This window comes from Melitaea cinxia, chromosome 6 (genome assembly GCF_905220565.1).
Source record: "Melitaea cinxia chromosome 6, ilMelCinx1.1, whole genome shotgun sequence".
Lineage (NCBI taxonomy): Eukaryota > Metazoa > Arthropoda > Insecta > Lepidoptera > Nymphalidae > Melitaea > Melitaea cinxia.
Genome location: NC_059399.1, coordinates 13,103,259 through 13,129,374, shown reverse-complemented (window position 1 = coordinate 13,129,374; position 26,116 = coordinate 13,103,259). Strand labels below are relative to the sequence as shown.

General features: G+C 34.2%; 1 protein-coding gene across 1 annotated transcript; it reads left to right on the top strand.

The window, feature by feature from the left end:
* Positions 1 to 1,376: 1,376 nt before the first annotated feature.
* LOC123654392 (dual specificity protein phosphatase Mpk3-like) lies at positions 1,377 to 26,070 on the top strand. Its single transcript, XM_045590303.1, has 6 exons — positions 1,377 to 1,743; positions 9,556 to 9,646; positions 22,753 to 22,933; positions 23,170 to 23,308; positions 23,698 to 23,922; positions 24,081 to 26,070. The coding sequence occupies exons 1-6, from the start codon at positions 1,377 to 1,379 to the stop codon at positions 24,281 to 24,283; spliced, it is 1,206 nt and encodes a 401-aa protein (XP_045446259.1). The 3' UTR covers positions 24,284 to 26,070.
* Positions 26,071 to 26,116: the final 46 nt, after the last annotated feature.

Below are 26,116 nucleotides of genomic sequence, written 5' to 3'. Positions count from 1 at the left end.
AAAAATTAATTCCGTTTTTTTTATGTAAAGAACTATCATGGGGCAAAATAACGGGTAGACAGGTTTATTCGTCGTTTATATGAATAGGTGTGTGTAATTCATTGAGTCTTGAGATTGGGTTTGGAAATGACAAACAATGAATATTGTTCGGCAGATTATACAAAAGACTGAAGTGTATAATCAGCCGCTGTGTATGGCATTTTTGGACTACGAGAATGCCTTTGACTCTGTCGAGACCTGGGCTGACCTGGATTCTCTGCAGATTTGTCATATATATATATATACTAGCTGACCTGGCAAACTTCGTATCGCCTTATTTTTTTTCTTAAATATAATAATTACATATATCAAAACAAAATATACCCTATCTTTCAAGTTGGATCAAACTGCACACGGTGTGTAAATTTGATTAAAATCGGTTAAGTAGTTTAAGAGTTCATCGCGGACAAACATTGTGACACGAGATTTATATATATTAAGATATATGCTGAAACAGCTTACTACTGTTCTGAAGAATATCTTTGGATATCTCTCAAATTTGTTTTGCCGACGATATCGTCATCTTTTCTGAAAAGGTGGAGGAGCTAGGCCAAAAGCTAGGCGGCGTCAATTAGTCCTTTTAACGTCGGTCTAGGTATGAATTTGGACAAAGCGAAAGTTATGTTTAACAGTCAGACGTGTGATAGAAAAAGAGATATAATGCTACTGTGTTCTTTGCACAGCATATCAAACAATTGTCATGCCTCTGGCGGCTGTAAAGCATTAAGCCGACGTACCTCCACTACTGTAGTTGCCCGTCCTGTGTATAAGACTGTGGTTATAATTGTATTTAATAGTAAAATGTATCGTTAACAAAACGTTTCTCGTACCTAAATACTCTTAAAAATTTTAACTGTATACAAGGTATCAGAAAAAAATTTACGCAATTTAGCGGTACTTTATAATTGGGATTGGTAACATTACCAATCTCTGTATTTAGATTCAGATTATTCAGAATTTCAGACGCTTTCAAGCACGATATAGGCTACTTATCTACTCTTTGCGATAAAGGGAAAATATTTTATTACTTGGCAACTCTACGAGACCTCTGTAAAATGCGATAAATAAATTGGATGTTGCCTTGTTGCCGTCTGTTAAGCTACTTATGCTAACGTTAAGGAAGCTCGATCATTGTGGACGTGATAATTGTGTCGTGTTTATTTATGGATGAAATCTTTCTATTTAAAGAATATATGGAACATTTTGTGTATTGTTCGTGTCTATCATGATGTTCATGTTTATAAACTCAATCATTTCGTGATTTATACGCAATAGCGAAGAAGTGCAACAGGCGATTTAGATTCCTTGTAAACAGAGGAGTGCTAGGTGAATACAAAATGCCAACGGATTCAGAATGCGATTATGATTTAGTTTCGAAGGAGTGGCTTTTAGCAAAATTGCGCTCAGATGAAAGGGATACTGTTCTAATAGATTGTCGAGGATCCAATGAATATTCAGCATCTCATATCCGTTCGGCAGTGAATTTCTCAATTCCGAGTATTATGTTAAGGAGATTAGCTGCGGGCAAAATTGAACTAGCATCGACTGTCCAGTGTAAAGAACTTAAAGCCCGAATCGAACATTGCTGTTCGCGGGGTACATTCGTGTTGTACGGCGACGGTGCTCCGCGGGATCTCGACTCCGTTCATGGTATCCTGCTGAAGCGTCTTAAGCAAGATGGCGTGCAGGTTGTCTGCCTCGAAGGTACACCTTATTTTTTTATTATCTTAGTAGTTGTCAGTATTTCTCGCCTTAACTTTGTTGATACCTCTTATAACATATAAATCTTATAATTAATGGAAAAATTATCAATGAAATAGTAGCAAAACTATGTCCATTCTGGTTTTGTTAGTTTAGTTAAAAATCTATTAGATGTCAACTTTTATAATTTATTTTATAATATATTATATATAAAATTGTCCCATGGAACTACATAAATATATTAAAAACTAGCTGACTTATGCGTTGATGTCAATTTTACTTCATCCTCTATTTATATGAGCCTGAATGATGACCTTGCTTATAAGAGATAGATTAGTTTTAAAAAACATAAATATTGTAAATAAATTTGAACATTATATGAAATTCAAAGCTATTACCTTATCTTATTTTATTTTATAAAAAAATATTTTAGACATATTATAAATACTTCGCTATATATATTATACTGGCCATAACCCTCTTTCCTCATGAAGGAGAAAGATCAGAGCTTAATCCACTACTGTGCTCAAATGCAGGTTATCAGATATATTTTTTACTATTAGTAACAATCAATATCAGGTGTACATGATAACAACCGGAATCGACGGCTTAACATGCTCTCTGAGGCATGGTGAGGAGATCCACAAGGACTACACAAACACCCAGACCAGGGTAAATATCTGTATGGCCAATAAAAATGTTTGTCATGTGTGGGATCAAACCCACAACCGCCAGCGCAGCAACCATAAACCAGTGCTGTGACTGTTGCACCAACGCGTCAATCGTAAACAAAATTAAGTTCCTTAAATTTTCACCATTAAAACCATTTGTCATTTAAATTACTAACTATGTTAAATTGGCAAGATAAAAATTGGAATAAAAAGTCAAAAATGTTAAGTACTCATAGTTATCAACATGTTCACTTATTTAAAGGCTACAGAATATTTATTTATTCCACTCCTATTAATTTCTAAATATCATTATAATGTTTTGAATCTGTCACAAAGTATATAATTATAAAACCACATAAAGCAAGTATTTAAATAAAAATAGATAAGTACCTACATAAACTTTAGCTAGTTTTTAAATATAAACTGCAGGCTTCAAAATAAGATAGCTCCATTTATTATATCAAATAAAGAAAAAATTGTTAATAAATTCATACTATTTAGAGATAGGCACCGGAAAGTAGATATTACTTTTAAAATATTATGTGAAACCAATTATAATAATCTGAATAAAAAATATTTAATTATTTATATGTATGTACAGAAAACTGGTTATTTGTGAAAAGCAGTCACATAACTTGTTTTATGTGGAGACATCTATAATTTATTATATCAGAAAATAGATTATTATAAACAATTGAGTTTATGACATTTTAAAATGTTGCATATTCTGTGCACAAGAGTGCTAGTCCTGCATCCGGGACACCCAGTAGGTAGTGACTGAGTGGCCATTGTTACCCTCCATTGCTGTTACTAGTGTGCCCTAAAGTAGAATAAAAATGAAATTGCAATGTACAAGTATTTAATTTTGTACAGTTTATTTAAAATGACCTGTGTAATAAATCGTTTTTAAAAATCAATCTTAGGTTATCGTCCGATCGACCCCTTATGTTTAGTGTCTCAAAAGTAATGCCGGAGGTCGCAAGTCGAGGCATCCGCTCTTCCAAACGTGGGAGAGGAAGTCTGCTACTTATTGTGGTCCTCAATGCGAGACGATAGATTATGATCGCCGCACTAACTCGAACGCGCTCGTTTGCGTTTCCGTCTATGGTATATTTTATAGGCTAATAAAATAATAGCATATCTTCATAGACGTAAATACGTACTTATACCATATCTTCATAGACGTAAATACCTACCTATTACGTATCTGTTTAAAGGAGTTTGTCGGTGTCTATGATTATGCCATGGAAATATTATGTACGAGTACCGGCGTGTATAATCATTGCATAACAATGATGTCTGTGTACTCACTAATGAATCACGATATTACCTACCATAATTCTCATGTTTAATACTATTTATTACTCTTGAGCCAGTCAGTTCAGCTTTACAAATATAGGTTTGTATTAAAGGTTTTAACTTGGTTAAACTTATCGATATCATTTTTAAGACGCATACTATATATACCAGTGCTTATGAAACCAAAAAATAATTAAAGTAGGATGAAACCCATTGTAAAAGAAAGAGAATACAACGAAAATGAAAGGAAAAATGTATTACGGGCGATCTGAGGTCGGGAAGTGGTAGGGGTTTTAGCATTTTCTGAAAACATTTACCATAGTACTTAATGTTTATTTTTTTACACCATCAGAAAGTAGAGATTACAATCCTACCGACTCTTTTAAAAAAGCTAATATTTTGACGTGAGAATTTGCGATTGAAAATGAGTGTGCAAAATAAGGTGAAAAAATAAATATTTTAAATAAAAAAATTACAGTGTGTTTGGGACATAAAAAGGCGTTTTCACCAACATTAGTAAAATAAAAAAATGGAAAAGATAAAATTAAAAAACCAAAGACTTGGATTTTTGAATTTTTCACATGAATTTTGAAGTTATGTGGAAAAAGTGTAAATACAAAAGTTTTAGGACTTGTAGTTTAGCCGGAAATCGAGATAAACCGTTTGTTTACCCTTAAACCCTCCTTTCCCTCCGTACCCCCTTTCCCCACCTCAGATTGCCCGTAATATATTTTTCCTTTCAGTTTCGTTATATTCTCTTTCTTTTACAATGGATTTCATCCTACTATAATTTTTTTCACTTTTTACCATTTTCAAAGGCTAAAAGCGCTGGTAAACCAACATATAGCGCAACATATAGCAGCTATTGTTCCCAGTAAGATATTTTGAAAGTATTTGACGATTCTAAACTGCAAGTTTAGAACCATGCTTTATATCGTGTTCGATTAGACGTTTACAATGGGAAAAGTGAATGCAGCACATTAATACTAACAAAAATACGATCAAAGTCGGCCGGAAACTTGTATTGACTCGGTCTTCGTCGAACGGAAGTGTCGCAATTTTATTATTATAAGTTCCTGTTTTATTCACGTCCTGCCAATTTCATTAAGTCAACTATTATAATAACCACTTAAAACTAAATATTTTACAGCACTGCATTATTGCTCTCATTTTAAATGACGTCCGATTCCGTGATTGGGAACCTATATTTGTACAATTATTTACTAATTGTAAATATGTAGTTTTATCGCAATAGGAATGTCTAGAAAGTAGCGTTTATCGATACGAAATCTAACGGAAATGGTATTTATTTCCTGCCAAAGTTGAGAAAAAACAATTTTCAGAAATAATACAGCTTTCAGACATAATATGCTTCAGATCGTTGAGCCAGTCTCCTGCAAATAAAGCGAACCATTAATATAACAAATACCGCACGGATGTGGCCAGCTATCTCATCTCGGATGCCTTTCATTTTAGTAACGTAGGAAATGGAGTACATCTGGTTCTCGTAACCGGGCATAATGAGCTCATAGATGGTAACGAAATGGTAGTGGGAAGTTATGTCTTAAGAAGTTAGACCGTTTGGCTAAAATTAATGATATTTTAAAACTATGGTTCAGTTTGCTTGTTTCGAAAAGTATTTGGAATCGACAAGAAAGTTTATTTTTACTTTATTTAAAGAATAACAGGCTTGGGTATACAATAGTGATTAAAATTAAAAAAATATATAATTAATTTTATTTATGTGTGTAAAATATCTGTCTCTACGACTACTTATATTACTGTAGTAATTTGCTGATCCGTAATCGGTAAATTAGTAAAAAATACTTATATCAACTTGGAAAACGGATATTATTAAAGTTTTTGTGCTTCAATTTATTAATATTAATAATTAACTTCAGCGGCTAAATTGGATAACTAAAACTGTTCGTTACAATGTTCAATGAATTCAGGTTTTATTTCGTCTCGTTTCGCAACGTTGATCACGAATTAACAACTGTGTAAGCTGTTCACTACTATGTTTTAGTGTGAAGTTTAATGGAATATTAGCGCTCTTAAATAATCAGCGAGTTAATGCGAAAACTTTTCTCGAGTGATTTGATTTTATTTGTTGTTGGATGGCGGAAGGATTGGTTATCTTCCAACAAATGTACGTAAATATAAGTTTAGTAAAATAAACGTTTAAAGAAATATCATTTTAACGGAATAAGATTAGATATATTACTATCTGTCAACTGCCATCAATGTTCGTTTGCGTAATTGTGTAGTAGTGATATGATGAGGTCGGCGAACAGTGCGGCAACTTTGTAGCGCTGATAGTTGTATCTGCTAATTATCTTGAGCGACGGCGCCACGGCCATTATCAGCTCGATATCGAGTCATCTCTTAATTGGTTCAACTGAAGCATCGTCACAAAAAGCCGTACGGACAACGGCTTGTTCATTTGTGTATTTGTAAGCTACTAGGCAAAGTAATTACTCCAGTAGACTATCTAATCTTATAAAATATTTATAATGAACTGTGTTTCATGGGAATCGTGGTATTTTATGCAGTTTAAAAACTGTAGATCAGTATAATTGAGAATTATCTTTCCCCATTTTTATACCTTTGTCTATTTTTGTTTTAAACTTTGAACATCTCCCGCTTCCAAGAAGTTGACTTGGAAGTAATGACGTCAATCCCATATATACTGAGAAGCGATCTTTAATATTGATCATATATTAACCGAACAGCCATTATTGTTTACTTTATCCCGAATGTAAGCAATAAACCTTTTACCTTGTTTTTTTATCGATGAAACAACATATATTCTCTGTGATATAATATAATTGTATATATGTATATATAATAAAATTATATAATATAATTGGTGATTCAATAATAACAATGTTTTAAGCTCACGACGCTATGGCGTTTGATAGACAGTAACATTTTATAGACTACCTTAATTATAACCTATATCCCAATCTATACAAATAAATAAAATTTGAGTGTCTGTTTGTAATATTAAAATAACCGCTTTTAACTTAATTCATATGTATGTATATACACGGTACATATACCAAAATAACATTTCTTACAATTTTTGTCTGTCTGTCTGTCTGTTCCGGCTAATCTCTGAAATGGCTTGACCGATTAAGAAGTAACTTAGGCTACTGTTATTTTAGATATTTTTTTTTTATATTATATAACTCTGCGAACTGAACAATAATAATTTTTTTAAATTCCACGCGGACGAAGTCGCGGACATAGCTAGTATAAACCGTATAAGAACATAAAATTAATCATTCCATATTCATGTGCAATAATGTCTCGCTCTTTGTTTTACACGAAATTTATCCCACCTTATAAGATTTAAGGTAACGATTATATTGTTTATATAACAATAATTTCTTTACTTCTAAATATTAATATTTAAGACTAGGAGACTCGACGACGTTGTCCTATCTTGCAAAGCATTATCAAATGTATGATTTTTAAATACCTAATCAGAAATTTTCCATATTCGTATTTTTTACATTCCATAAGAACTAAAAATTACCAGAAAATTTGACTAAAGAGACAACTAATATAGAACATTTGTCCAACCGTTCTCGAGTTTTGCGTTCAGAGCAACACACATTTACTGATTTATTTATTATTATTTTTTTAAATATATTACTTTAGTCAAATGATTAGATTTTCCAAAGATCGATAACGCGGATGTAAAGATGGTTTAATTTTACCATTTTATGTTAAATGAACATATATACGAAGTACGTTATCGGTCAAATTTTTGGGTTTTTTTTTTTAATCGATAAAGCGGATGTACCCGTAAAGATGGTAATGATTTTTATAGCAAAAGTGTGCATGTTTAGTATTTATCCTTGTATAGTAGTGGGTAGCACAAGGTTATCGGTAGTGCGGAGGACGCGGGCCAAGGCTCCGCACCTGCCTCCCACGCCGCCCTCGCGCCGGCGCGCCCGCCCTGCCCTCTCCGAATAGCAATTATCTTCTTGTAATGTCAACGGTGATCAGAGATTCCGGAATTATTTTATATCTTAACAATTTATCTAGAGATAAGATTAATTTGCGTTTGATTCAATGTCGTGTAACAACAACACTTCAGCGGCAATTTTCATTTGAGTGTCAAACATATTTGTTCTTATACTTAGTACCACTAACTTTACAGATTTATTAGATTTAAATGAAAAATGGATTAAAAGTTAACTCTTTGATAATATTGAATATATATTTTAGATGATGTCAGTTACATATTTAATATACGAGTAATAAGAAGTCGTCTTCTGAAAGATCGTAATACATATGAATAAATATGTAATGTTGTATCCGTATACATTTGTCATTACACATTACAAGCTAATTATATCAGTGCTTGCAACAGGTTAATGAAAGGCGTAAACAGATTATAAGATATAGCGATTGAAGTAGTTACCTACTCAATAATTAAAGTAGGCTTGGAAGCTTATATATGTTAGTTTAAAGCAAATACAAATAGCTTTAACTATTTTTTCTATAATGTAGAATATATAATAGTAGTAATGTAGAATATGTAACAGATTTATAGGAACAACTACTTAGTAATGCCGCGATCGTTTTGACAAAGAAATACGTTTGTACAAAACGACAAATTAAATTACGGTGAACTTTCTGTAGGTTCAGATTTGATCATAAAATGTTTACGTAAAACCTCCGAATTGTTAAATGATAACATTTCTTTTACGTGGGTGTAACGTCTAAAGGATTCGATTTGGCGAGGGGCGAATGTAATGAAGTCCTTGGTACCAAGGATATACGCGGGGGCGGTTGGGCGGTTGGCAATGAGACGTGCACGGGAGGCCTCGGGGAAGGGGGGGGGGACTACGGCGTTCATTGAGAGCGGCGGATGAATGGGCTGCGATGAGTCACCAGATCGATGCGACCGCCCCGCGCCGCGCCGCGCGGCTGCGTGCTGCGCCCGATCCGCAACACCGCTTCGCCCCATTTTTTACATAATTCATTATTCAACAGCCGACCTGCATTGAATGACTATTAAAATCTAGTATGATTTCACTTTTCATAATTCTTTATGAGTTCTTTCGTAAATCCTAAATTGCAGAAATTTTTAATATTAATTTATTATTTAACATTAAATTTGTCTATCACCCTTATGTCTTGTTTTGTAAAATCGATTGGAGGATGAACAAAAAAAAACTGTTGTAGACATTATATATGACGTATTTATAAACTAAGCTCTGCTAATATTATGAGGAACGTAATGGGAGCAGCATTATCATGACAATAGTGACGGCTGACGGCAGGAAGCCGCCGGCAGGCGCGCAGGAAACGTCGGCTAAAGCTGGCTCTGAACACTGGATGCACATTAGAACGCCTCTCAAAACAGTATCGGTTATTAATTTATACGTGATCATACTGCTAATTATATCACCAGCCGCATTTAACGTTTCTTTGACTTCCTCTTGACTAAACAGTAGTATCAAGCCGACAATGATGAAGCTTAGATTTGTCCTTATATTTTTTTAAGATAAATATAGAAATAAGGTGTAAAGAAATTTTGCGAATTTCAAATATAGTACTTGCTACCCACGCTCATCCCTCAAGAAGTCGAGTTCCGCGATCGATGAGCCTTACGTCATACAATGAATAACTTTCCAAATATCATATTTATCCTGTTTGAAATGTAAAAATAAAGTACTTTGTCGGTAATAAAAAACAGCTACCGCTTTTATCATCTAATTGAAATGACTATTAACAGAAAGTGGATATTATTGTTTCACTAACTGTAGTAATATATCCGCTAGTCCCAAGCGTATATTTCTTAACAAGATTGCATTATTTTCACCAGGAGACTTCGCAGAGTTCCGTCGCGCATATCCCGAGTGGTGCAACGAAGCCAACGCGCAGCATGTGCCACATCTGCCGCTTATGGGACTACGGTAAGAGCGGTCGAAATAATGTAAAACAAAACATATTTAAAATATATAAAACTAACTAATCACACATTATTTAACTACCGTTATACTTTTCTTTCTTAAACTATTATCAACCTGTCAATCTTTTACCACTTGGTAATGGCACCACCTGTTAAAGAGATGCACTAAGCTACATATACATTATACTTATTATAATGTTCTCTTTTGCACACCACTAGAAATAAAACAATAATTGTGACAAACGAAAGAAATATAAAGCTGGTTTTAAGGGGCTATCAATTACAGACAACCTTTGGAACACCGTCGTAAAAGCGATGCCGACCTACGCTTCTCTATAATATTTGACGATAGTTTAATGAAATTGTTTATTTACTGATGATAGCAGTGAGAGTACCAAAACATACCGAGTAGTATTACGCAGCAATTTGATTAGGATCTAATTACGTGACGGAAAAAACTAGTACGCGTGGGAATTCGATTTCATACGCGTGAGACTTTTTCGCCGATCACAGTTTATCGTTTTAGAAAAAGTCGTTTGACGAGCCAACCTAGCCCAGCCAGCCTTTTCCATTCGACTTGAAGCGTAGGTTTCACAAGATACGCCCTAGCTGACTGGCTTAATAGGTATTAGCATTTTACCTGTACGTATGTACCATGCAGAACTAGGCGTCTTTCGCGATTTCTTTTTTCTTTTTCGTTTATTTTATTGCTTTGTATCGTAAATAAATACTAATTATCTATGTAATGTTCAGATTAAACCCGAGGTTCTTAGGTTTAACGTATTTAAAGAAGTAAACGATTCACGATTTGAAAAGGCGATATCTTAAATATATTTTCTTACGAATCTTTCGGCTGTACACGTAAATTATAATATATATTTTATGAAACTCATAATTATTTTGGTGAATTTTACAGGAAACAAGTGTGACTCAATCAGAGTGCACGAGTAGGTAAATACTACAGAAAGTCGTGCTGAACTGTATTAACAGTTTAAATTAGTTTATAATTTAAGTTTCCAGTATATAAGATAGATATGAGTTAATTTAGGTACGGCTAAAGGTACGCGAATACGTGAAAATGGCATGTTAATATATGTTATAGATGTGGGCTGTGAACGTAAAATTAATTAATGTATTCAATGAAACATGTGGACCGAACGGAAATTTGTACAACTGTATCAATTTGCTAATTGTTAGTCAGTTGTAGGTATTTACTGACAGTAACTAGTCCTTTTGAATATATAAAATAAAACATTATCAGTCAGTCAGCTCAGCCTACTGCAGTCCACTGCTGGACATAGGCCTCCCCAAGTTCGCGCCAGACATCCCGGTTTTCCGCAATCCTCATCCAGCCTACACCGGCAATCTTACGTAGATCGTCGGTCCAAGTCGTCGTCGGTCAAGCATAGCCCGTTCCATTGCACTAATAAAACAATATATTGCAGTACAATGAATAAGATATTAAAGGAATTTGCGGATATTTCCAATTTGCTTCAAATCTGACTGTTCCCGATGAGTAATTTCTACATATAAATTTTAATATTGTATTAGTATTAATGAGGTATCAAAATTGTATAATAAAATACCTAATATATAATTGAAACTTATTTATTTACGCCTACACTCAAGTCTTTGCACACATTGATAAGTAATAAATTTAAAAAATGGTTAATGAACTCATTCATTTAGTATTCGTGCCTGCGCCGCGGCTAGCACCACTCATTGATGTAGGTGTGCGCGGTTAGCGAACTGTAATATGTATTGCATTAGAGAAACGCAAGTTATGACTTCAATGACATCCGCTCCATTCATTCACCGGCTGTGCACACGGAACCGCTCACTATATTTCACTTCTTGTCGTTAAAATGTACTTACGAGGGGTAATCGTCGCTTCTAAACGTAATATCACCAGTCTCTGACATTCAACGCCGTATTACGTCATACAATACTACATTTATTATACATTTCTTTATTTTGCACGAAAAACAAATGGCTACCTCATTCCGTTTTCAGCCTTTGATCCGTTTCCGCCCACGACCTACCTTTTACGACATGTTATCTTAATATATATAAATCTCGTGTCACAATGTTTGTCCTCAATGGACTCCTAAACCACTTAACCGATTATAATAAAATTCGCACACCGTGTGCAGTTTGATCCAACTTGAAAGATAGGATATATTTTATTTTGATATAAGTTATTATTATATTTATGAAAAAAAAAATAACGCGGTACGAAGTTCGCCAGGTCAGCTAGTTTTATTTATAAATAGCAATATGCCAAATTATAAATGATATTAGGAACTGTTACGCCATCGCCAGCCCCGCCTAGTGTAAGTATTACACAAATCCGAGAGTTGGTTGTCCAAATATAAAAGGAATGTAGAAGACTATATTTTAAATGTCAAACCGTATTAAAACTAACTATAATACCTATAATATATTTATCAAACAAATGATATTTAAAATTGTGGATGTCATTTACGATATCGGCCAATATCGGTTAAAAGCATTATTATCAATATTGTAATTAAACTATTGTTTTGTTTGTAGTAGTTTTAACACATTATTACTATAAATACAAAAGTAGTGTCGGTTTGCCTGTTGATGTAATACATTTAACGACAAAACCGCTAGTATCATTTGTCTTGAAACAAAGAAAAAACTTAGACTACAAATTAAAGTATTTAGTTATGCTTTGTTTGTAATGTATTTGTAGTGTACAATAAAGTGTAAATAAATAAATAAAGTGAATGAATATGAAAATCTGAAGCGGACAATGTCACGAGTGATCGCTAGTTAAAATTGCACGTTATAATGGCAGTAGATTTCTCTTGAGTAGAGGTGAAGGGATTTTAAAGCCTCTTACAATTATATTTAAATTCCCAAATCCCTATACTAAAATTAAATGAAACAGTTAAGAAATATGAAGTCATACATATGTGACTGTTGAAGTATATGTATGTAAACTATAAAAATGAAAAAATGAAAAAAAGTTCAGTTAAAAATTGAACGGATAAGTACTATACAAGAAGTGTATTTTAAGAATAATATGTAGTATTAGGTATGTGCCCTGCGGCCACCAACCCGCCTGTCCAGCGTGGCGACTATGAGCAAAACACACGAGTTTACGCCATTTTTCGGCCTATGTCCAGCAGTGGACTGTAATAGGCTGAAATGATGATGTTGATGATTAGGAATGTTATGATGAAACTCTTCATTGGTGGGTCCCACACGCGTTTGGCAGGTTTTGAATTTAATATTTTCTTTTATATTGCTGTTACTGATTACCGAAACGAGTGTTAAAATAGATAAACATACAGGCAATCTATAAAAAGTAATAATAATTACGATAGATAGTTTGTATTTAGAAAAGAGAGAATTAGCGTCGGCGATGCAATCATACTTTCCCCTTCACGTATCCTAGAGACGTACCCAATGATCTTATGCACCGGAGGTTATCGGCTTGACGTCACGAAGGCGCCTGACGTCAGAGTAGAGCTCTCGTGACTCCATTCACGAATTCGTCCATAAAGGCCGTGATCGTCACATCTCACATTCATTTCTTGAACCAATAAATAACTCGAAATGTGATTCAACAGAGTCGTCATCTTTTAAATAAAGTTTTACGTGATCTCTATATGTGCACTCGTACGTTTGTGGTTCAAATTCGGTTTTTCATATCTATACCGATACTTATTCAAATTAATAATAATAAAAAAATACTGTTTTTGGTAACCTGTCATTTTATGTTCAAAATCAAAATTTTATTCCGATAACCTTCAAAAGTACTAATTAATGATCACTACTAATTATAATATAGGTATGGTTAATTTGAAGCTAGTAGCTACCGTCGATTTGGCAAGGCCCTATCGGATATACTCATAGGTAATTTTGAATGTATGTTATACAATAATACTAAGATATTGTTATTCAGCAACATAATTGTAGAACAATCAACACGGTCAAGTTGGAAGTAGATATCTGTAAGTTGAGACTAATTTGAAATCGTACCTAGGCATCTGAGAATCTAAGATAAGTATTTTAATGTTTTACTTGATATAAATTAAGTAGAATAATAACCTACTAACCGAAGATATATTATGTTTGCTCGCAAACGAAAAAAAAACCGACTTCAATTACATCGACAAGTACTTAATACAACGTAGATCGACGAAAAAATAGTCAAGCAACTACGCGTTATTAAAGATTACTCAAAAAGTAGTTATCAGATCTCGATAAAATTTATATGTGACCACATGATAAACATTAGCTTTCGATTAAATTAAAAATTATCAAAATCGGTACACCCAGTAAAAAGTTATTACGGAATTTCGAGAGTTTCCCTCGATTCCTCTGGGATCCCATCATCAGATCCTAGTTTCCTTATCACGGTACCAAACTAGGGATATCTCCTTTCCAACAAAAAAAGAATTATCAAAATCGGTACATCCAGTAGAAAGTTATGCGGTATAATACAACGTAGGTCGACGAAAAAAGCGTCAAGTAAAAACACATTATTAGATATAACTCGAAAAGTAGTTGTTAGATCTAAAATAAATTCAAATGGAACCAATTGGCACACACCACCTTTCGATTAAAACAAAATTTGTCGAAATCGGTCCACACGGGCAAAAGTTCTGATGTAACATACATAAAAAAAAAAGAAAAAAAAATACAGTCGAATTGAGAACCTCCTCCTTTTTTGGAAGTCGGTTAAAAATGGATACAATCATGTGAGGAATGCGCTCTGACACGTTTTATCATTGCATCAATAGGGTACCATTTTATTTATACATAATTTTTTTTTTAATGTACAAATATCTCATTGAATTCGCATTCTATTTGCGTAAATGAAATATTAACTAATAAAGTTTTGGATTGAATTTACTTAATTAGATGGCTTTTAAAACGGCTATGTATAATGACTCTGCGCGGCGTTGTGATGACGAATTTTAATGATACGTAGATTAAATTTTATATTTCAATTATCTTTTATTTATATTAAATTTTCGACCTTTACGGGCATTAATAAAGCTGTTAGTTTAACAATATACTAAAATATAGAAAAATATCGTGTGAATCTATATTATTTTAATTGAATGGAAAGATAGCAGCGAGGTAATGACTATAGTAATTATTATTAGTCATAGTTGAAATCGTGAAGCATCGCTAGAGGCCCGGTACATGTTGTTTTTAATAGCCATTGATCATAGAACGAACTCCGTACGTTGTTTTTCATTGAGCGCTCAAATTGCTTCAAGGTCAGTTCATTCAATAGATGCGAAACTAGTAAAAAACAGTTAAGCTGGTTGTAAACATCAGATCATTTATTTCTTGCGAACGTTTTAATTTTTATTCGAAACAGGAAATTTATTCTTTTTAAAATATAGGACCTGGGTGACCGAGCTTAGCTCGGAATTTGTAGTAAATTGTGTTTCTTGGAAATCATTATTTATAAAATATGAATAGTATTTTTTTTACCGACAATCATAAAAAATATAAATAAATAAAAAAAAATCAAAAATAAAAAAATAATTAAAAAATAATAATGATAAAATATGAATAATATTTTTCAATTTTACATACATTATTAAATAAAAAATAACGAGAGTAACGATTTGACTCGACCCCCTCCCCCCTTAAATATCTCACGTATGAACGCACCCTAACAATATCAAAATGTAATATTGGTAAAAATAAAGGCCAAAATTTTAAGGTAATTTAAATTTAAGTACTAAAACTTATGTAAACTACTAAGCACTTACTTAGTCGTAGTGATCGTCGTTCATTGATTGTTTGGCGTCGACTCAAAATTACTTAGTTACACACAGGCTTAAGAACTTGTTGTTAAAAAAAAAGTTTTATTATGTTTTGCTTTTCAGTTTTTTCGAAGGTTTAATTTTTTTGTTAAAAAGTTTTTATTTTATAGTTTTTTTGTGGTATCTACTAATTACTACATGCTCAATTTTTGATTACTTAAAAAATAGCTACCTACCTTACTTTTGCACTTTTTTACAGTTAATAACTGTTAACAACTCCTACTATAACTATTATTTGTTGTATAATATAAATACTTAAAATACAAGCTTTATATAAACACTAGCTGTGCCCGCGACTTCATCTGCGTGGAATTAAAAAAAATGTTCAGTTCGCAGAGTTACTAAATAAATAAATTTCAAAAATAGAAATAGCCTCAGTTACTCCTTATTACATCAGCTATCTGCCAGTGATCCAGTCAAAATCAGTATAGCCGTTTCTGGGTACCGTGTATACATCCATATGCATTTAGTAAAAATCGGCTATTTTAATATTACAAACAGACACTCCAATTTTATTTATTTTTATAGAGGTAGACCTACAAAAACGCTGCTTTAAGAGCCATTTCACAATTTTACGCTCTGCAAGTTTAGGTAAATTTGGTCGCATCGCGCGAGTCGTACGAGCCGCGCGATCTTTGTGCTAGTACGTATAGTGTGACAACCAAAAGACCATCGTGATCATTTTCTGATGTATAATAAAAATTATAACTATGGTATAAAATGTTTTTTACATAATTAATTTGTTAAAAATTTCAAGTATGTTATATAACAACAGTCAATAAATTTAAAATAAAATAAGAAAATCAATTTTATGAAACAATTTTTTTAAATTGATTTAGTTTTTTTCAGTTTACGAATGAATCTAATATTTACGATATGAATAAAAAAGCATTTAATGACATCGACACCGACAAACATATTAATTAACAAATAACAAGACAAACAGATTGAAATGCCTATTTCTATTGATAGTGTGAGAAAAGAAAATTAAATTATACATTTGTTTACAGAAATTATCATTATATTATTTTACAGTCATTTTCGTAATATGTTTATTTTATTTATATTTTATTATGAAAGTATCAAATGCGTTTTATCCGCTATAACAATAGGCGCTTGGCGCGTGTGAGCGACAGAGACGGCTGCGCAGAATTTGGCGTGGACCTTACCTCTAAGAGCGCTAGCGCTCGACTGATTTACCGGGCTTGATGCGTGGCAATATATACTATCTTTTTATTATTTAATATAAAATGTATTAAAAATAATTACATCTTTTAATTATTTTTTTTGTATTCCTTAATGATGTAAGTTTACTTTGATGAAGATAGTTCGTTAAAATTTCTTAGTTTTCTAAGAGAAATATCGCTTTTAAAATTGTACTTATTTGGAAAATATTCGTAACTTTAAATTTTTTTTATCGTTTAATAGAGATACAAATGGAATAAAAATCTATGATAGTGGACAACAAAATTATATTCCACATATTATGATATTTTTTTAAAATGGTTTCAACGTAGAGGTTATTGAAAAGTAGGACTTCAAAGTATACATTGCGACCGTTTACCCAGGGAGGAGGCTGATGAAAAGGTTAATAATTTTATACACATAATATAAATCAAAATTCTGATCTGACTATGGACTACAACAAAGGTTGCTCTATTATATTTCAAGAATATAAATTACATTATTGCATCCAACACTGAGATTAACGACGTCAAAATATTACAATTTCGCGGATTGTTACCGATTTTTGTGAAATGGCTCTTAATGGGAAAAAGATATTTAGAAGTATCTAATAACGAGTAAAATATACACAACTCAGCATTAAAATCTCAGTGAACAATAAATCACCCATTTTTCCGGCCTTAGGGTAGGATTTTTTTTTTTTACCCTAGGGTACGACTTTTTTTAACAAAATTGTCCTCGATATCATTCGATTTCAATTAATTTCTTAGAATATATCAGTTTTAAAATAACTTTACAACGATTCAATGATTACCAAAAATTCAAGTGTTTTATTTTTTGCTTTTTAGTTAGCCAGCCATATGAATCCTTACGCATAAAGAATACTTCATCAATAAGGCGTTTTTTTTTATATTTTACATCAACTGACAATAGTGACAATAGTGACCAGCGTGAATCCTACATGTATATAAAACCTACATGTGTGTTTCCGGGCCCCCGACACCGGAGCAAATCCTACTGGAGGCCGTTGATTGTGAAGCGTTATTATTATTTAATTTAGACGGTACCTTATTAACTGTCGTTGCGTATTTTGAGGTATAAGTTTCAAAAATTAAAACTTATTTATTCTCATAGAAACAATTTTAATATAGATGTGAGTTGTATGACATTTATGATATGTAAATACAAATAAAAAAACCTACTTCAAAACTGAATTATAAGTTATTGTAAAATATTACAATAGTGTAGGTTGTGTTATTTGCCTTATCGTTATCAAAAACGTTTAATTGTATGTGTATGCGAACCGGACGTTAGGTAGGTAATACAGATTTTATATAAGTATATCTATTATTGTATTAAAACTCTGTACCACTTGCGTTGCTCTATCCGCGTAGACGCATAAAGTTATAGCTTCGTTTTATAAGTTCCACTGTGATGCCTCAACACTGATTCTTTTGTTTTATAATAATATTATTAAAGACATCGCATTACATAGTCTTAACTAGAAGAATAGTTTAAATGAGTATAATATGTATGCAATCTTTAATTTGTAATAATGAAGCAAACGTGAGAAAATTTATATTATAATTCAAAAGCATTTACTTATGTAAGTAAAAAGAACATATAATCAATTCAGAATTCAACTCTGTGAATGGCCTTTGCCATTAGCAAAGGTCTTTGTTCGGTCAGTCTAGCTCGTTAATCCTGGCTTAGGATGAAAACGAGTAGGCTAGGCATTAAAAAAGCGTCCCTTCCAGGCGGTCATTGGCAGAGGCGGGTCGGCGGTCCGCATTCCTGCGCCGGCGCAGCACACGCAACAGCACGCCCACACGCACCCGTAAACTACACAATATTAACCGGCTCGCTATAACAATTTCTAACTCGCACACACTGCCGTCATTTCACACGTACTCCATTATCGGCCGCCTTATACGTGGTACCGACGACGCTTATATAGAGCTCGTTCATTAATAACACGACTGGCCATGTCACGGCTTCCGGTGGCCCCGCGCTCGCCTTCATTCAAATACAAATTGGATTCGTATGAAGTAATCATTTTCTTATTGTAAAAAATATGTATAACATATTAGACGTGAGACGTTAGACTTTATTCGACTATAATGCTTTTCATTCGCAAAACGTTGCGTTTCTATTCACTAGAAAAGTTTCTAGTGTCTAGAAGTCTGTTTGGTTTACTTGGGATAATTTTCGCTCACCTCTATAGGATAAGATGCACCTGGGCTATTTCTTTTACTACTGTACTTACTGTTACTTTACCGTTACTGTACTTTCTAAATAAATCATATAGGTAGTAAATAAATATATACTTTTATGCATAGGTTTAAAATTTTAAATGTTTCTTAGCATTTTTTTCTGCGTCGTCCGTTTTCCTTTCGAAAGAGCACCGATAGAACTAAATTATTTGCATAAAACAAATTAACTATAGGAGTGATTTAAAATGAATTCTCAGAAAAAAGAACTATTAATAAATAAATCGTCTTACTGATAAATAAACAGGTGAGCCCGTACACCCACATTAAAATCAAACGAAATAACTCTGTTGTCATTATCAGATCAGAACGGCTCGTTGCGGGGGCGAGCTCCCCTGAATGGACGTGTCGGGGCTCGCCCACGCGCGGCCTACGCGAACCTTTAACGCCACTATGTGCCTACTCGCCAACGCCAACATTCTCTCAAATCACGTTTTCTTTAGTAAATATTCTAACCGAAACTCTTTATCGAAATACTGGTAACTAATTATAAGGTAAAATTAAGGTTTGTTTTGTTTGTTTTTAATGTAAATATAATAAATAATTATTATAAGTGTATTGTAAAAGTTCTTGAAAACGAAAAAATCTCTTTAAACCGAAATTACATACCTAAATATTACGAATTTTCGACCCTGTTATTCTTTTTTTTAACCGACCTCTAAAAAAAGGAGGAGGTTCTCAATTCGACTGTATTTTTTTTTAAATGTATGTTACATCAGAACTTTGGACCGTGTGGACCGATTTCGACAAATTTTTCTAACAACTACTTTTCGAGTTATATCCAATAATGCGTTTTTACTTGACGCTTTTTTCGTCGACCTACGTTGTATTATACCGCATAACTTTCTACTGGATGGACCGATTTGAATAATTCTTTTTTTGTTAGAAAGAGAATATCCCTAGTTTAGTATCATGTTAAGGAAACCAGGATCTGATGATGGGATCTCAGAGAAATCGAGGGAAACTCTCGAAAATCCGCAATAACTTTTTACTGGGTGTACCGATTTTGATAATTTTTAATTTAATCGGAATCGGACGTTTATCATGTGGTCACATTTCATCGAGATTTGATAACAACTTTTTGAGTAATCTTTGATAACGCGTAGTTACTTGACTATTTTTTCTTCGATCTACGTTGTATTACTCGTTGATGTAATTGAAGTCGGTTTTTTTTTTCGTTTGCGAGCAAACACAATTATTTTATATAGGAGTATAGTTTAATCAAAATTAAAAATTACTTTATTCAAGTAGGCTTCAAAAGCACTTTGTATCTTCATTTTAGAAATTAAAATTATATTTTACATTTATTAATTTTAGTTAAAACTGAAACTACTACCGATACGGAATGTAGATTCTGCTGAGAAGAATCGACCAGAAACTCGGCAGTAACTTTTAAATGATGTACCATATCTTATTCTTTTTTTATCAAAATGATACAAAATATGAGAGGATTTCGTTTCGCTAAATCTACTTCTTTCGCATTGTTAATCGTTTACGATCGACAGGGTTTTTAGTGCGTTCCCGTGTTCTAGCATCATGATTGTTTTCAATAAGGACAAGTGAATGGCAGAGAGTGTTGAGAGAGCGAATCCGGGAAAGTATCGCGTGGGAGTAGACGCGTTGGCGTCGCACGGGTTCGAGTGGAGCGAGGGAAACGGCGGGGTGGTAGAGTAAGGACACGGTGTGTGGGCGGCCATTGATCCGCGGGGGCAGGTGAATGGTGAGCCCCAGCCTCCTCCCCCATTGAGGTCCGCAGCCGCGATCGATACGGCCCTTGCCCGGGTTCGCACCGCGCGCCGCTCTGCGGCAGCGGCTCGCTCCCAACTCCGCCTATACATTAATACCTCATACTTTGTTATAACACTATACTACCCATTAAAATAAATATAAACGTAATATAGACTTGCGTTAATTACCTATATCATATATATGTCTATAACAGGTATATAAATAAATACAATATTTTTTTATACTTTACGTTAAAATGTTAATTTGTAATGAATAATAAATTTAATAGGTTCATTTAAATACACGCAACCGTTCAAGTAAAAAACGGCAGTTTTAGTTACAAGGTTATGAAATATAATAACAATATATTAATGCTTGACTAAAACAGCAGTCTTTCTGTATGTAGAAAATATTATTGGAACAAGTAAAAGCTACACATTAACATCACGGTATAATTGAGATGTTGTGTATTAGGGTCTTACGCTGTGTGGTTACAGTAGTTAGAATATAGCCACCACCTCTCTTCCCGCGGGTGTCGTAAGAGGCGACTAAGGGATAACACAGTTCCACTGCCGACTTGGAACTTAAAAAGCCGACCGATGGCGGGATAACCATTCAACTGCTGGCTTTGAAATACACAGGCCAAAGACGGGCAGCAGCGTCTTCGGTTCGACAAAGCCAGCCCTGCTGTCACCAACCCGTCTGCCCAGCGCGGTGACTATGGGCAAAACACATGAGTTCACGCCATTTATACGCCAAACTATACCTATTTTTAACCCCCTTTTTTTAAAGAGGGGTGTTATAAGTTTGACGTGTCTGTCTGTCTGTCTGTCCGTCCGTCCTCCAAACCTAACAATTCAATGACAAATAGTCTAAACTAACCTAACTCAACTAAGAAACATAGATGAATTTAAAAATAAAATTATGAAACGAAAACTTTTGTAGAATTACTTCAAGATATTGCATTTCGGATATGACCGTTCGGAAACGACGTCTGCCCAAATAATAAGGCTCGGGTAAAAGACTTAGGTAGGCATGTGATACTAATGAAAAAATAAACAGTAGGTAATAAATAAGTAGGAGTGGTCCCCAACGCGATGTTTTTGTTTTTAGAATTATTAATACTCGATCATACTTAGGTACTTTATGATTGAGTTTCTTTAATTATTTTTTACTTTTTAATTGTGCCGGTTTTTTTTTAAATTTTTTATTTATTTTTTATTAAAACTATAACCTATTTTTTAAAACTATTTGGCTATATATATAATATAACTTCTACCAATATATAATTGTGATTTCCTCTATTTAGTTGGAATTTTGTCAGTCTATTTTTGTACATTAAAATACATATTTCAAATGTAAATAATGTTTATAATAGAATAACTCATTCCACCTCTGTAAGTAACATACCTATGTTAAGGGTCTTATTAAGTCGTTAATACCATTGAATAAAGGTTTTTGAATCGGTTATTTATCGTAATTTTTATATATATATCATCATTACAGCCTATACAGTCCACTGCTGGACATAGGCCTCCATAAGTTTACGCCAAAAATAACGTGAACTCATGTGTTTTGCCCATAGTCACCACGCTGGGCAGGCGGGTTGGTGACCGCAGTACTGGCTTTGTCGCACCGAAGACGCTGCTGCCCGTCTTCGGCCTGTGTATTTCAAAGCCAGCAGTTGGATGGTTATCCCGCCATCGGTCGGCTTCTTAAGTTCCAAGATGGTTGTGGAACCTTGTTATCCCTTAGTCGCCTTTTACGACACCCACGGGAAGAGAGGGGGTGGCTAAATTCTTTAGTGCCGTAGCCACACAGCACCTCAATCGCATATATATATATCATCATTGTATATTTATTTATTGAATACTTTATGGCACATTTAGAATTAAATTAAACAAAATAACAATATTCTAAAATAAAAAAGTTCAAAATTGGTCTTATCACTGATCAATAGAGGAAATATTGCCATGACACAACTAGGTAAACAGAGTAAATTACTTAGAATCTTAGTCATTGAACACAATAAAGTATCAAAATAATTATTTAAAGTTTTTGGTTGTCTCATCAACTAACTTACGACGTGATGATATTATTTCCAGGTCGCTCCGCATATCCGGCTCAGGCTGTGACGATGCCCTCTCGTCGGGTTCGTCATCAGAGTGCGAAGACGCGCATACCCACGTGCACCAGGAGTTCCCCATCGAGATTCTCCCCAATCTCTACCTGGGTAACTCCACCAACAGTGAAGACTGCAACGCGCTCGCCCGACACAATATAAAGGTACAGTTTACAGTTTATTCTAGTATTATTATTGTTGATAAACCATCGATTAGTTAAAATTTAATTTTAAAATTCATTATTAAATATATAAAATGTGACTGAAATTCTTGTAGCATATTACAATACACAACAAATTATAGCAGATACACACCCGAGGTTATTTAAATTTTAATAAAGATTCCTTTAATTAAACTTAAGTCTTAAACAAATGTTGTTATGAATAACTAATGTTGCAGTACGTTTTGAACGTGACGCCGGACCTGCCGAACACTTTCGAGGCGGAGGGCTGCGGCATCAACTACTTGAAGATCCCCATCGCCGACCACTGGAGTCAGAACCTCGCCGTGCATTTCCCGCAAGCCATACGATTTATAGGTTAGATTACATACATATATATTTTTTATTACAATTATTGATTTTTAGATTTATCTCATCTATGACTCCTACCTACTAGAATAAAATATATTTGAATACCAAAATATAACTTGTCGCTATACAATATTTTTAACCGACTTCAACAAGGAGGAGGTTCTCAATTCGACTGTATTTTATTTTTATTTGTAGTGGTGTATCGATTTCGAAGACTCTTTTTTCAAACGAAAGGTCGTGCTCATCATGTGGTCTCATTTAAATTTGATTGAGATTTAATGAGTACTTTTTGAGTTATTTTTAGTAAATAAAATAGTATTTTTTTTTTCGTTTGTTCGCATACAATTATCGGTTTCACAATAAAATGGACGAGGGTCCGTACGGTGTGCCAACAGAGGAGGCGATGTCGGCGCGCTGCGGCGTGCTGGTGCACTGCGTGGCGGGCGTGTCGCGCTCGGTGACGGTGACGCTCGCCTACCTCATGCAGCGCCACCGCCTGTGCCTGCGCGACGCCTTCGAGCTGGTGCGCAGCCGCAAGACCGACATCGCGCCCAACTTCCACTTCATGCGCCAGCTGCACTCCTTCGAGCGCGACCTCGGCCTGCACGAGCACAGCGCCAGCCTCGCCAAGGTTCGCCCCGCGCCCCGCGCGCCGCGCGCTGTGGTGTGATACGTCGCCGCCCGCAGGACGTATGACAGCACAGCCGCGCGTAGGCTAGGCCGCGCAGTAAGCGGGTACGTAACGCGCTGCAGTGGTGTTGGGCAGGTGCTGCAGCAGCTGGGCGTGCGGCCGGCGCCGGCGGGCGCGGCGTGCGGCTGCGCGGCGGGCGCGTGCGCGCGCTGCGGCGTGTCGCCCGACTCCGGCATCGAGTTCGACCGCTGGAGCGCGGCGCGCGACACGCCGCAATGACGGTTCTTCGCGCCGCCCGCGCCGCCCGCGCCCGAGCGCCGGGGACTCGTCTAGTGCCACGGTCGCTGTAGTCTTAAGACTCGTTTTATTACTAGCGAAATACTACATGTATTCTATTAAGTATTTGTTAAGTACATTTTTATAAGTTTGATATAAATACATGTATTTGTAAGATGACGGATAGCCTTTGAATGCATTCCCGATATATCTTCCACTATTTTATGCATTTTGTATCCATTTTGATGAGTTATTTATAGATTAGACTGTGTTGAAGTTTGTATATTGATTTCTATTCCATCATCCTTTTTGCTGATGGATTTCTTTTCGTAATGCTTTTTCCTCTGTGAGGACGACGTTTACGTAGAGGACAGGTCCATATACTCGTAAAGTGACCGCGTCTTGAGGTGATTACGAATTGAACTATCGTATTACTATATAAATATACATTGTTTTATGTTATAATTATATTAAAATTGGGCTTCTAGTGTTGATTCTTCCATTGTTGTTATGTCACTACGGAGTCTACGGTGAATTGTGAACGAACAGTAAAAATTCGTAAAATTCTATCTATAAGATGTTTTATTAATAAAAAGAAATAAGTTAAGACGCTAATTGTTTGTCGCCGTACGACGATGAAATTTCAAGTCACACTTTGAAATCTTGTCTTCGACTGCCTAACTTACTATATCTACATATTAAAATTGAGAATATATTTATAGTTAATATAGATTTAATAAAAATTTAATACTCTTTATTTTTCTATATAAATTATCGTCTGTAATTTGTAATGTAAATTCTACAACCTCAATTATTTCCTGATGAAATTGACACACACCTCTACAACCTCTCATGAAAATATATTTTAAATGTTAGTAGTGGCATGCTTATAAATGTATATTTTTGTAAGATGTATAAATAACCGACGAGTAATTTCAAACGTCAAACGAGTTGCGGCATCGGCTTCTTACGCCAGAATTTAAGTTATTTTTTAACTTTATACTGATTGTATTTCAATTGGCATTTATTATTTAAGCGTTGTTATAAACAATTGTATTTTTCTATACGGACAAATTAATTTCACCATTTCCTAAGCGTAAATAAAACAAGCTTTAATATTAAGTGTGGTATTATAATATCGTAGTAAAATTGTTACGAAATGTAAATTTGTTGTAGGTTTAAGCCTTACATTGAAATATGACTTCCTCAATTCGATGCCAACCTGTGTTAAATAAAACTATTAACGCAAAAACCTCATGTAACTTAAAAATAATATTATGTGTCACCAGAACTTTTAAATACAAATAAGCATCACTCGTTATAGGTCTCACGTCGATTAGTTCCATATTTTGTAAAATTCTATGTATGGATGTATTCATATTATTTACTTATCTAAATAATGTAAAGGCTATGGTGATAGAATTTTTATAGCCTTAGTTGCACGATATACTCGAGTTTTATATTTGTAGAAGTAATTTAATAATAAATTGTAATGCACAAAGTCACCAAAGCCTGAAAATAATGTCGACTAATGCTGCATCAACCTCATCGACATACTTTATTGTATATTATGACTAACGATATACGTCTTGTACCTGTTCCTTATTAATATCGCATCTATTTCTTGTGACAATTTGATATACTTACGTTAGTCTATGTTGATTACATTTCATATATCGTTTAGTGCTTCTTTTGTAACTGGTGCATCCACTGAGTTTCGTATGATCATTCCTCGCGATCGTCCGAAACGAACGCGTCTTGGTTTTAACATTTACTTAGCAAGTGGATATTGTACAAATGCATCAAAGCCACACGGCACGTAAAATAACCTCGAAAAATATAAAATATAAATACTGTTAAACTATGTTTTATTTTTCTTTGAACTGTTTATTTATTAATTAATACTT